This window comes from Megalops cyprinoides, chromosome 7, assembly GCF_013368585.1.
Source record: "Megalops cyprinoides isolate fMegCyp1 chromosome 7, fMegCyp1.pri, whole genome shotgun sequence".
In the NCBI taxonomy this organism is placed as follows: Eukaryota; Metazoa; Chordata; class Actinopteri; order Elopiformes; family Megalopidae; genus Megalops; species Megalops cyprinoides.
The window spans coordinates 28738551-28751898 of record NC_050589.1 but is presented as its reverse complement, the minus strand read 5'-3'; the positions used below and the strand labels follow the sequence as shown (position 1 = coordinate 28751898).

General features: G+C 51.7%; 1 protein-coding gene across 5 annotated transcripts in view; it reads right to left on the bottom strand.

The window, feature by feature from the left end:
- Positions 1 to 13348, bottom strand: part of LOC118781354 (ankyrin repeat and SAM domain-containing protein 1A-like) — a 104027-nt gene that overhangs the window by 16312 nt on the left and 74367 nt on the right. For all 5 annotated transcript variants that reach the window (XM_036534347.1, XM_036534348.1, XM_036534351.1 and 2 more), the window contains 5 exons: positions 1817 to 1915; positions 1153 to 1299; positions 783 to 890; positions 295 to 462; positions 16 to 153 (listed from right to left, as the gene is read on the bottom strand). In XM_036534347.1, coding sequence (XP_036390240.1) covers positions 16 to 153; positions 295 to 462; positions 783 to 890; positions 1153 to 1299; positions 1817 to 1915 — 660 coding nt within the window. The remainder of the gene's footprint in view (positions 1 to 15; positions 154 to 294; positions 463 to 782; positions 891 to 1152; positions 1300 to 1816; positions 1916 to 13348) is intronic.

Here is a 13348-nt window from a genome sequence, read left to right as displayed (position 1 = left end):
AACGCGGGGTCTTACGTTAGCTTCGTAGCCACATGACTCGAAGATGAGCTTCTCGGGCTGGTGATGCCAGTTCTGCACGGGGGCGTAGGGTGCAGCCAGGCTGGGTGGCCGGAGGGTCAGACGAGGCTCCCGCTGCCGGTCATCGTACCTGTCCTGGAAGGAGGGGACACACACACACACACACAGGTGCTTAGGGACCGAATGTAGACCGATGCATGGCCTTGTGTTTCAATCGAGAGCTGGCTTCCTGTGGCCTGGGCCTGCCGTTCTCGAGGTGCGGACGCAGCCACTCACATGAGAGCGGTGCCGCTCGCTCCGGGAGCGGTGGGACACGTCGTAGTCGGAGTCCTGGCCCCTCCTCCTCCCAGAATCCACTGGGGGCAGGAGTGGGTCCATGGATCGGCCGGTGTAGGAGTCCATGTGACTCAGCGGGGAAGAGGGCTGCGACACCAGGTCCTGACACTGACCAAAACACACATGCAAATGGCATATATTAGTAGAGATATTACATTAGCGCACATGCTTTTAGAAATAAATGGTAGACAAATATGCAGACTGTGATCTCCTTCATTAATACTAACACCCCATTTTGAGTGAACATTTTCATAGGCTTGCGTTTTTTGTCCCCAGATTCTGATCAATGTGGGTGAACGATTTTTTCATCGCAAGTTGCATGGGGTTAGTGTGACAGTGTGTGAGGTCAGTGTGTGGGTGTGTGAGGTGAATGTGGGGGTGTGTAAGGTCAGCATGAGGTCAGTGTGTGGGTGTGTGAGGTCACTCACTCTGATTTGGGAGAGGCGAGGGGGTTTAACAGGGGGTTCCTCGTAGGGTCGCTCCGCTAGAGAGGCGATGATCCTCTTCCTGTGTCCGAGCAGAGTAATCTTCAGCACCTGCGGAGGCACAGAACAGTTAGCGCTTTTGCCCATATAAGATGCCGAACATACAAACTGCACAAATCCAAACACACGCACACCCACACAGACGGACACGCATACGAACACACACACAAAAACAAACACACGCATACACACAATGCATGCACAACACACCAACACACACGCTCCTTATGCGTGCACCTGCCCATATGCTCCACACCTCACGCCTGCAGCTCGGCAGTCACTGTGTCATGCGTGATCCCCGCGCGTCACTTACATTGACGATCTCCAGCTCCCACAGGTTCTTGACGCAGTCGAGGGAGCGGTAGCCGCTGGACAGGAAGTTGTGCAGGTACTCCTGCAGGCCCAGCGTGTCGAGCCAGGACGCAAGCGAGGTGCTGCCATCGCAGCCCAGGGCCTTCACCTGCAGGGGGAGACACTGAGTCACACACAGCTGCAGCCCTGATGTGGCCCTGATGCTCAAATACCAGCCGCCAGCAAAGGTTAAACAAGGGGACTACACAAAAGAATAAGACACACAGTCAAGCTGAATTCGCAACATTATGCATCAGACTGTGACATGGCATTTGTGTGGCAGAGGTTTCAGTGGAATAATCACTCCAAGAACATTTTGCTCTTTGTAGTTCTATTTTACTAATCACACTGATAAACTAAGCTTCCAAACATCTGCGTAAGCTCTGATATTAAGGAGACAAACATAAAAATATAAAAATAATGCTCTTTTTTGGCTCTGTGACAACCTAAACAGAGACCCTCTGAGGGTCAGGAGCATAACACTATTCTGTACCTATCACGGACTGCTTCCTGGTATGTCAATGGAAGCTGTGAAGATGTGAGATGTGGATTTGGCTGAAAGGTCAGAACCCTTCGACAGCACAGTGCCTTGGTGTTAGGGAGGCGTGTGCACCGGGGAGACCTGCCTTGGGCAGCGAGCGCGCAGCCTGCAGCAGCTTCCTCCGGTGCCCTGGGTCCGTGATCCCGATCTCCCGCAGGTCCTGATCCTCCATTACGTTACTGCCCTGCACAGCGCAAACAGGGAACAATGAAGGGGGTGTTAGTCAGGCAAACGGGTTACCCACAGGTTATCTCAGAATGCTGCTGTGCCTTCCTGGCAATGCAAAGATTCACTGAAACACTACTGTGTGGCCACAGTGGCACGGAAGTGTTACGCAAACCTCACTTTCAGAGGGGCTACTGCGGATCAAACTGCCAACTGCTCCAATAGACACACACGCACACAAACACGCACGCACGCACGCACGCACACACTTGCACACACAGAGAAACATGCGCGCGCACACACACACACACACACACACACAGACAGACAGACAGACACACACACATACACAGACACACACAGACACACACAGAGACACACACACACCACCTCAGCACCAGTGGGTCATAGTTAAGATAATGCCAGAGTGGGAGGACACCATTATCAGTCTTGCTCCTGAGAAAACAAGCAATCAATCTGCCCCAACGCAACAGCAGAGAGAGGAGGGCCAATGGAGCCCCAGTACAACTCCCAGGCCTTTGGCAGCTCTCCTAAGCAGAGACCCTCCGAGGCGAGAGCTCTCCTTAACGAGCCACAGCGGCTCCTCGCTCCCCACCCGAGGGGCTTTGCTTCCTCAAGGGCTATTGAGCGTGTACGCACGGGGGGGGGGTCGCAGGGGGTCCGAGCGAGCCATCTACAGTTCCACACAATAACCAACCCCAGGGCTCCCAGACAGGAGCAATGGATGGCTAATCAATGGATCGACCGTCGCGCTGCGTGAGGAAAGGGCTGAATTGTGCAAAAGCTGAGTGGAGGTGTATTGATGGCTTGGGGGGAAGCAGGACAAAGACTATTAGAATGGGGGGGGGGGGGGGGGGGGGGGGGAGTGGGGGTGTAGGCCTCATCACCTAGCCTGTCATTCATCAGGGTCACTCTGCTGCTGGTAGACTGTTGGAGCCAAATGAATTAAGCTGAAATTACAAGCCATTACTTAGAAAGCCAATTATTGGTGGAAGCTTCCACAGCAACCCGTCGCACCGGCTCTGGAAATGCCTTGCAAACGGTGCAAAACAAAGCATTGTGTCAATTAACAGCAACAGCAACACGGTCACATAAAATCAGCAAGTAATCAGCACATATTAGATAAAATCTGCATTCTGGCTTGATAAAGTAGCCCGTTATGCATTCAGCAGTGGTTGCTAAGAGATGGCTCATGCGTAACTGTGATGTCGACGAACCCTGAATGCTCACCTGAAGAACGTGGTTCTTTTATTTGACAAGAACAGTTACTTATACAATGGTCACCAAGAATGGTCTGTTAATAACCACAGGGCCTTATTCATTAAGAAAAGTCATGGGACAACAAACTTGGCCGTGATGCTACTGATCTCACTGGCTGCTCCTCGCATTGACTCAGAGTGTGTGTGTGCAGTCAGAGGGCCCAGAGCCAGGTGCTGATGAATCTGTGCTCCGTGTCCCGGCGGAGGGGAAGTGAGAGGGTGTCTGGAGTCATTAGGACACGGGGCCTGCTGAGGAAACCGCTGCTGCAGGACCGAGGAGACAGGAGGCCAGCGGGCAGCAAGGAGTCCACACTCTGGACTTTGTATGATTACAGGACTGCTGTGTGTGTGTGTGTGTGTGTGTTTGTGAGAGAGAGACTAGAAGACTCTTGTGTCTGTGTGTCTGCGGGGGACGGGAGGTAACCAAAGAGAATAGAGAGGGAAAGTGAAGAAGGAGGGAGGAAGACAGAAGAAGAGAGAGGCAGGGAGGGGTAAAAGAAGAAGAAGAGAGAGAGAGCACTCCTGTGTGAACACGTGTACTGCACACAGTGCAGCATATGATGGTACGCAGCAGGGCTCCTTAAGAGTGTGGGTGAAAAGGAGAGAGAGAATGTACAAAGAGTACAGACACAGCTCAAGATCACCTTCACAAAATAAGGACTAGACATTAAGCCAAGACTGAAAAAAAAAAAACAAACAAATGTCAGTTTAAAGACTAGGTAACAAGAATACCTCATTTATATCTATACCGGCTCGTCTCAGAACGGCAGGTGTAAACATTTATAAGCTTGAGTGTCAGCCTCTAATTAATCTTCTTCCTGTAAATGATAAAATGCCGGGAAAACGAGGTAATAAAGCCACAATGAAACCGCCCAGCCCGTTTAGAGAGGAGCGCGTAGCCTTCCCCATTGACAGCCGCTCATCGTCCCCGCTGCCGTGCATACAAACTACAACAGTCGGCTCCAGGCTCATTAGTCATTTCCATAGCTCAATAACGCAACAGTTAACACCGAAAGCGAGTATCGAGCCCCTCCTGTGACGGGCCGCCAGAGGCGACGATTAAAAAGTGGAACGCGTGAAGCGAAACGGCGCAGAATATGAGCTCGTCCTAAAAATTTCACCCCTCCTAAAACTCCCGGAGAAAGGAAGACAGAAAGAAATGAGGATGACAATTTATTAAGTCTCGCTTAAGGAGCGAAGGAAGAGCCTTTGTCATTTTAGTTACGAGCTACAGGAGCGGAAACGCACACAGCGCAGGAAATACGCGGAGTCACGTCGCAGGCCGAGACGGGCACCGCCGAGAATGACAGCCCCAATATGGTAACGCTGGGTGCCGTAAACATGACTCATCGAGCTGTCGGCGTGTTTAACATGCCGGGGACGTGTGGCTGTCATCGGCTCGGCGCTGCCGGGCTCAGCACCCTCCCCTGTGAGCAGCAGGTGGAGGACAGGTGCTGTCTGCCCGTCATGGCTGGGGATGTGCAGAATGTCACCCCCTTGTGGGTGTGTTTGCATGTGGGTAAAGTCAGCTTTGCATACTTAAACCACTATTGCCTCTTGACCACTGAAGAACTGCTTAGAACACAGACAGGGACAGAGGAGTATATCACCTTACCTTCTGGATAACTTCAAGGACCTAGGATGGTAACTGCTGGAAATATTGTAACTGAAACACTGCCAAACAATCACAGCTGTGTCAACAAAGTATGCCATGTCATTATTGCAATTGGTAAATCAAAGTAACAGATGTGATTTAAAATGGGAAACAAAACCCTCTAAAAACTCACAGTGACCCTGGCCTTTCTAACACGGAAGCACCGCTCAATGCTGTCTGCAAAAGGATGACACTTTGCCTTCTGGGTAACTTCTCAGTCCCTGTGCCTATGCCTTGGCCCTGCCCTGCTACCAAAGGCTGACAAATGGCAGCTGGCATGGTGACAGGTGACGTCAGTGCAGGGAGTCTGGGAAGGAAGATCCAGTCTCGACGTCTCAGGATCTTGTCCAGGGTGAGGGATCACACTGCAAGAGGAGCTGGGAAGAAGGGGGGGAGGACGAGCTAGAGGGGAGATCAGGTTGTCCTCCTGCTTCTGCTCCTGTTTCCTTGTTTACTTGAGAACAGGAGCAATCTGGCTCTTTGGTCCCAGCACGGTTCCATCAAAGACGCTCTGGGACCCTAAGGGCCAGGCGTCTTGAGATGGCAGAGCCAGCAGCTTCTGATGTCACGCATTCAGTGCTGGTGGCATCTGCTTTTTGAGAGCTGCAGTAGGCCACACTGGACTCAATGCGTCTTCTTTGGATTCCTGTCAAAATCACCTAACAACGTCCCAAGAGTGCTGGTGCATTCCCTAGCCCATACACTTCATTCTTATGAACCGTGTTTCTCAAACGCACAGAGAAGTGGTCTCACGTCGCTGTGCGCAAGGTCCTCTGATTGCATCAAACCTGTTTGCACTAAATGCAACTTTACAGCTTTGCAAGCACCAGAAAGGGTTACAAAGGCAAACAGCCAGGCCACCTTACTGCACAGATCAGGGGCGCTTGCTGGAGGCTATCCAATCTCAAAGGCCTACATAGAGAGAACAAGGCGGAGAGTTTATGTCCTCTAACAGTGCGGCAGCCACCTGGCCTGAACACAGCGACACTGCTGCTAGTGAAGGTCAGCCAATGAGCTCTTAGCAAGCATCTGTACGGACATCACAGCGTGGGCCACCTGCCACTCAGCCCGAGGAAGGTGGGAAAATGGAGCACAGGTCACAGACCATCCTGAGGGCTCAGGTTCACTGTGGAGGAGAGCGCTCCTGTGTGGACATCAACCCCACAGCACTCAATCAGTGGGCGTATCTGACCACTGATCAGTACAGAAGAGGTACTTTTCCCATTTCAGCATAGCGAACAATCATGAAAGCGTCGGCACCTGCAGAAATTGCAGAATATGCCCATTCCCATGACTGGAGCTCAGGGGAAATCTTCCTAATGTACCCCGAGTGACAACACCAAGTTCTTTCATAGGGGTTCCATTTCAGGGCTTTTTTTCCCCCTTCTTTCTTTTCTGGAAAGTAATCATCGCATTTAATCACTGAGGGGGATTAAGCAGAACCCATTCACAAACCCATTCACACTCCACACCGGCCAATCACGGCAGCCGGGAGAGGAAAGCGCGCCCGCGGACCACTGCAGGGCAGACTTAAGATGCAGTTTACTGCCAGCGAGGCCGATTTGTCAGAGCATCTGCATCACGTCTAAACACGTCAGCACTAATCAATCAACCTGAGCGCAGCTGCCGCTAGACGGAAGATGAGGCCCCTGCCTCTGTGAACAGGCGTGCGGGCCCCCATGTTAAATTTATGGGGAAAGAAGAAACTGAAGCAGATGGATATGAAGAGCCGCTAAAGCTGTCAAGAAAAAAAGGTGAATAATTGAAGATGTGTGAAAGCCAGCACATGGGAGCTGACAGCCGAGTGGCTTTCTGTTCCAGGGTGAAGCTGTGAGGTTACGCAACGACGGACCGCCGGGCACCCGCGGAGAACTGCGGCAGATAGCCCTTAAGGTGACCTGTCTCGGAGCGTGCCAGAGTCAGACGCTGAGCCATCTCCCTGACACCCGCCGCTGCCGATTTGCAGGCCCCCTCCCCCCCACCCAACCCCGCGACGGGCTCCGAAGCATGACTCACTGGATTCTTAAAACAACAGCCAATTACGCCACTGCTATGCCCATGGGAAAAGCTGTCAGCTTGTTCATCTGCCTATAAGCGTTAGCTTCCACAACAACCAAGGCTGTTTCTCAGTCCTTCGTCTACCGATTAGTGTCATAAGTACCTGCTGCTATTAAAAAAAAAAAAAAACAAATAATCAAAAACGGATTCAAACGCTAAGTGGGAGATTATGTTTCTAGGTAGCGCATTACCATGCATAATGAGGTGGGTCTCCTTTATTGGGAGAGCTCCCTGGAGCCCTGTGAAAAAGCAGCACTTTTTAAAGTCCATGTTAAAGCACTCAGATCTGGAATATGGCGTGAACCGAAGACGCGGCAGCACTTTGAGTTACAGCACAAGGGAAGAAAATCATGGCAGCATTTTCATTTATAAACATGGCAGCATTTCCCATTAAAGCAATAATGTGCATCATTTGAAAAACGGGCCCAGTTGTCTCAGTAGTGGTTTAATAAAGTCCCAACCAAAAAACAGTGTTACTCTATACACACATAGAGAAGGTACATAACCATTGTTACAGCCCTGACCATTTTTTCCCTGTCCTTCCTGGCTTTTGTTTGTCTTGCAGGGTGGAGCTAGTGGGCAGGTGCAGGTAGTTTACCTGATTGGCCTGCTGGGACCATAAAAGGGCTACCTGGCTGATGTGTGGCGTTCCCTTTCTCCTTTCCAGCACGCATTGGACGTCTGCTTTGCTTTTGCGCCTTACCGCTACATTGATTTAGGTCGCTATTTTATCCTCTTGAGTATTAATAAAATACTTTAATAAACTAACTTCTTTCTTTTACTAAGTTATCCACGCGCGGTCTCCCATTTATGTTGCCTCACCAAACGAGCCTGGTGGGTGTAACACCATCAACCTGTCAGAGACAGGTGACAGCCAACAGAAGAAGCCTGAATCCTGTTCAGATTTGACCTGCTCTGCGTGCCAGCTGGAAGAAAACTCAAGCTTCATGTTATTCTCTCCCAGATAGCGAGAAAACATGACGTTACATTCTGCAGACGTTACAGTCTGCTATCTATTTAGCAGACTCCTTCATTAGGAATGAGTTATAAAGCTTACCTATCATCCATTTATGCAGCTGAGTACTTACTGAAGCCATTCAGACAACAGCAGTGGCTAAACCGGGAATCAAACTCACAAGGTTTGGGTCAGGAGCCCTGCTCTTCAGCAGTGCACTGCCCTGCTCCCCTTCATAATGCAGGCAGGCTGATGAAGTCAAGGTGATGTAAGGTGCTCCAGTGGTGCAGTTCCTGGCCCTGTTGGCCAGACTGCCACAGAGCTCCAGGCCCTCAATAGCACTTCTCCAGCTCGACACGCCCTGCTCCGCTGAAGCGACACTTTGCAGACTCTCGGAAATGATGAGAACTCCCAGGAGCAGACAAGCCCTGCGGAGCACTGGCTGCCCTGTCAGTCTGGGGCATGGAGGGAGATGGGAAGACCAGACTGTGCATGTGTCAGGGAGGGGTTAGAATTGTTCCAATGTGAATGCACAGTGACAGAAACCTGAAGTTTCTTATGATTTCAGACCAGTTTTGAAACAGAGAAAAAGTATTTCTTAATGTTATGACTCTCGCGGATTGTTGATAGGTACAGTGAGTGGCCACGCAGGACAGAAGATAACTTCCTGAGGAAAAATAATTTGAAAAGGAAACCGAAATAAAAACCAAAGGTAGCAATGATGTCATCGCACCTCCTCCCACAGGAACCCCGGGTCTGTTCGCAGGTGACGACCGCTTCCTGCTCGATTCCTGCTCGCAAAATATCATCTCATCTCACGTGACAACGGCGGGACAAAAGCCGGAGAGGTGAGATAATTCGGTGAGGATATGAGCCCATTCCCCACAGGGAGCTTGTCCTTTGATGTTTCCGCCGTTATCACCGGAGAGCGTGATTGCGAGCCGCGCCTCCTCGGGCCCTCATTACCGCCACAGAGCACACGCGACTCCCGCGACCTCCAACATCAAGAGAACGCTTTCTTCTCAGCCGCCTTAATGAACGTGCTCTCTGCTATTCCCTCTTACCCCCCCCCCCCTCAAAAAAGGCACCTGCCTGGCAACGGACTCCGCAAGTTTGTTCCTTAGGTCACTGCTCTCTTACCAGTTTGCATCAAACATACGAGCGTTACAGGGAAGGGCTTCTCGTCGAGCTTCAGTTGAAAGCCGACCGTCAGCGGGAATGATATTTGGCTGAGTTCGCCTCCCCCCCATTCCCGAGTCAATCGAAATGCATCTCATTTACTTTAACAAGGCTTCTTGCCTTCTCCGGCTGCACAATACAATCACTGTTATCTTATTGATCTGCCTCTCGCAGCAGCACGGAAGGGCCGGCCGGATCGTGGCGCTTTGTTACAGCCTGATGAAACGAGCACGCTTTAATTAACGATTTTAGGATTCCCGCGACGCCAACCCTGCTCAGAGCAGGCTAACCCCACACGCACCTCAGAGGCAAATGGGGAAAGTATTCTCATAACCGGGGGTCAGGCCCTGGGAGATGGTTAGGGCAAAATGCAATCTGGCTTATTATGGTCTGCGCATTCAGAACCATCAACACGCCTCTCCCGGCTCTAGGCCTCAACTAAATACAGTACTGTTGCAATTGAGAATTCAAATTCAGGCACCAAAGTGGATTTACTCAGCGTGTATAGTACCAGTAATACTGCATGTACTACACTAATTTGTTTTCTTTTTTTCTTATGAAAAAAGACACCCATTTGTTGAAAAACATGCCCACTAATTATGAAAACCAAAAACAAAAAGCACAAAACAGAGACAGACAAATATGTGTGCATGCCTGAAATCCCGGTATGCCACTGAGATGCGTTCACCATCATACAGCCGGCAGCCGGCAGGAGCGTGCACGGCACAAGCAGCTGGACCAGGCAGCTGAGCATTCCCAATGCTCAGGAGTGGCCATCGCCGGTCCTTAATTAAGCGGCACTCCAGGCCGCCCCCCTCCAAACGTAGTCTTCAAGAGGTCACCTCCGAGAGAGGGGGAGAGGACGCTCGCTCGGGGGGATGGTCGCCAGGGGGGTTCTGCCAAGCGGAGAGGGACGCATCCCGGTGCGTTCGCCTGACTGCACGGGACAGCGCTGGGGGTGGGGGGGTGTTAAACACACTCGCTTGGCTGGCAAACCCACCGGGGCCCTGGGACATGAGAGTCTTCATTTCAAGTTCATCATGCTGACGGGTACATTTTTAATTACTTGGAAAGAAAAATTATTTTGCAAATTATGCTAAAAATAAACAGCCCCCTCCTCACATACTCTCCTTCTCAGCACATTAGAGAGACATGAAACCCAAAGGGAGCCTACAGCTGGGTTTAGTGAGACTATGCCATGATAATGATGCTTACTGGAGTGGCATTGCTGCTGTTAATGCCCCTTCAGTCTTTCCAAAAAAGCCCCAGAGAAATTCTCATTCAGACCTTCTTGAGGGTTACTGTAGTAACTGTCGAAAGATTCCTATTGGGAGAAATCGGCAGACAGGATTCGCGGGCTGCAAAAAACTAACTAAATGCTTCCTGGGATTTAGCGGGAACTCCAGCTCGGCTGATAACAGGTAGAGCGTCGGCAGCAGCCTGTCTCAGGCGGGCGTGGGGGAGAGCTGGGGCCGAGATTAGAGACGCACGGCCCCAGAATCTAAACGCAGGTAGACAGAGTAGAGCACAGCCCGCCCACCCAGGTTGAGTTTCACTCCCAAAAATAGAAGAAGCTGGTGTTTTTTCTTTAAGTGTGTGTATGTGTGTGTGCGACACTGCTACAACGTCTATACATTTAAATTTGCATGCAAGAGATATGAAAGAGCTGAGGTGGATTGCGGCCGCCCAGCGTATTAACCTCCTCACAGGAAGTGGATATGGGGGCGGGACGGGATCCTAATTCATGCACTGCAGAGCCCTCGCCTCTGATCTGCTTACGTGACAGTCCTGTGAAATCAGAGACTGTCACGGTGTGCATGCCTTCCCATTCCGCTACACTCCCCCAATGCCTACTGATGCCTTCCCCGGGACGTGGTAGGCCTGGCAGACCTTCTAAGGATGCCGAGGGAGGGTGCGAGAGAACCGGGGGGTCAGACAGTCTGCAGGTGGACAGCAGGGCTATCGCTGTGCCCATTGACGGACGACCCGCTGGTTCACGCTGTGGAGCCTGATGCTGACAGTGAGGGAGGGCTCACCTGAAGAGAATGGACATGATGGTCCCACCTGGGTGCGCGGAATGAACGCTGATTGCTAGGTCGGCTGGGAAAACCTGTGCATAAATCACCCATCGACCTCCACTCTCAAGGACAGCGCTGAAGGACAGCCTGCTCCTCACCCCCCATCCCTCTGAAGGTGAAGGAGTGGCGACTGATTAACAGCCCTTTGCTGGAGACAGTGGGGGCCTTCGAGGTCATGCACTAGACGCCGTCTCGGAAGGAGGGTGACCCACTTCTAAAATCCTAATGTACCACCAGCCTCCTCAGAGGAAGTGTTCCTGATATGGCTTAATGACAGGGTGTCATAGCAAATCTAAACTGACCGGAGGTTCCACACGTGGTGTTCCACTGGCTGGTGGAGTGCCCCTCTCTGTGATGTAATTAGGACGAGTGAGTGAAGCGCTCAGCAGGTCCAGGGACAGTGAGACAGGAGCTGGAGCTCCCCTTCCCAGCATGCCCCCCCCACCCCCCCCCAGAAGCTCTTTCTTTCTCATTCTCATTAAGATGTAAATGGACCTGGGTTTGCACTCGTGGATCACACTCCCTCGAAAACATGGTGAGTCACAAGAGGAGGGGGGTGGAACCCTCCCTGAGGAGCGGGGCCAGCGGTACCGAGAAGCAAGAGATCCACGCGAATGCACTCAGGCAATCAACACAGCACGCTGACCTTGGCGGATGGAGAAACACAAGCTGGAGGAACTGCTAACGCTCCCCTGCTCTAGCCCAAATCCTCCATAACTGAGTATCGAGTCTCTGAGTCATGCTATGGATGGACGTCCCCTGAGAAGCAGCACTGTCCCTCTCTCCTACTCCTCCTCTCCCCCAGCAGCCACGGACACAGACCCCGACCCCTGAGCGTTCGTGGGATGGGAGGCAGAAGAGACCAGCTGAACCCCTTTTCCGTCCCTGTATAGCACGGACTCCTGATCTGTAATGCGCCGGCTGCCTTGGCCAGCTGGGGTCTCCTCCGTCTCCACCATCAATCCTCATTACCGGGCCCCGGCAACCGCGGCGCGGGGGAAAACAACGCACCCCCCCCCCCCCCTTCGGGGGCTTGATAACCTCGTCGGCACGGCAACGCCAGCCAGCGGATTACCGCGGCCCGTCCTGACTGCTCAGAGAGAGCAGGTGATTTTCAGACAGGCAATTGACCGCAGGCCAGATCGCTCCGGCAGGACCCGCTTCGGAAATGCGGCTGCGAGGTCGAAGGTCGGCGCACTGCGGGGCCGTCAAAGGCCTTTCTGCCGCCTGGGGGCTTTTTTAAGAGAGGCCCTTTGTCTCCGTGGAGGTCCGGCGAGAACTGACCAGATAATAAACCTCTCGCAGGCACCACCAGTGGAGAATCGATTACGAGCCTTCACCCAGGCGGTTGTTCCTCTCAAAATGCTGGTGAGATCAATTCAAGCTTCGGAATGAAACCCTCCCTCGTCCCCCCCACATACGCAGCCGAGAGGTGGATCTGAACACAAAACTGAACACCGCTCTCCTACAAAGCTGGGTCTCCTCATGGAGGTGGCTGAGAAAGCGGAGAGCACCGAGGACTCCTGCCACACAGGAAATGCAACACTCTCTCGCACAGAGACCTTGTACCCGCCCCCTTCCCCCTTTTTGTCCTTAGCCACTCAGGCGTCCTCACCGCTTAAACCTTGCTGACTGCTCTCTCCGCGCCATGGTGATGTTTTCTTGGCCGCGGCTCGTTTGCGCTGGCGTAGTGATAGTAAATATTTAAAGGTAATTTATTTGGGGTGGGACTGCCAGCTTGTTGAGGCTGGAATCTGGACCCTCTTCATCTCCTGCATTTAAGACCTTAAGTAGTTTTTCAAGACTTTCATTCAGCTGCACTTACACAGGCGGTCAGACAGCAAAGACCTTGAGAGGAAGCTCGGAACATTATGTTGCCAATGACCTCTGTTAAACTCTGTCAGATCAAAGCGCTTCTGAGTGGTTTCATCTCAATAAATCTAATACACATTAAGTTACCAAACATACAGGGGGACCCCTGGAGCCACCATTGAGCATTTGCTTCACTGCAAATATCAACACGACCTTTATACAGCACAGTTCTGCTAAGCTGGTAATTGCCAGCCTGTCGGCTGTATCAGATTTACCCATAATGCAATGGGCATGGAACATAACTGAATGGAACATTACCACTGCAAACCATAGCTAGCTGAACTATAAACCTAGTCAAAGGCATTATTGTATAGGTGGTTAAAATACACACAGTTCAAAAATGGAAACTCAAAAAAAGTGAGGTCATATGCTGTAA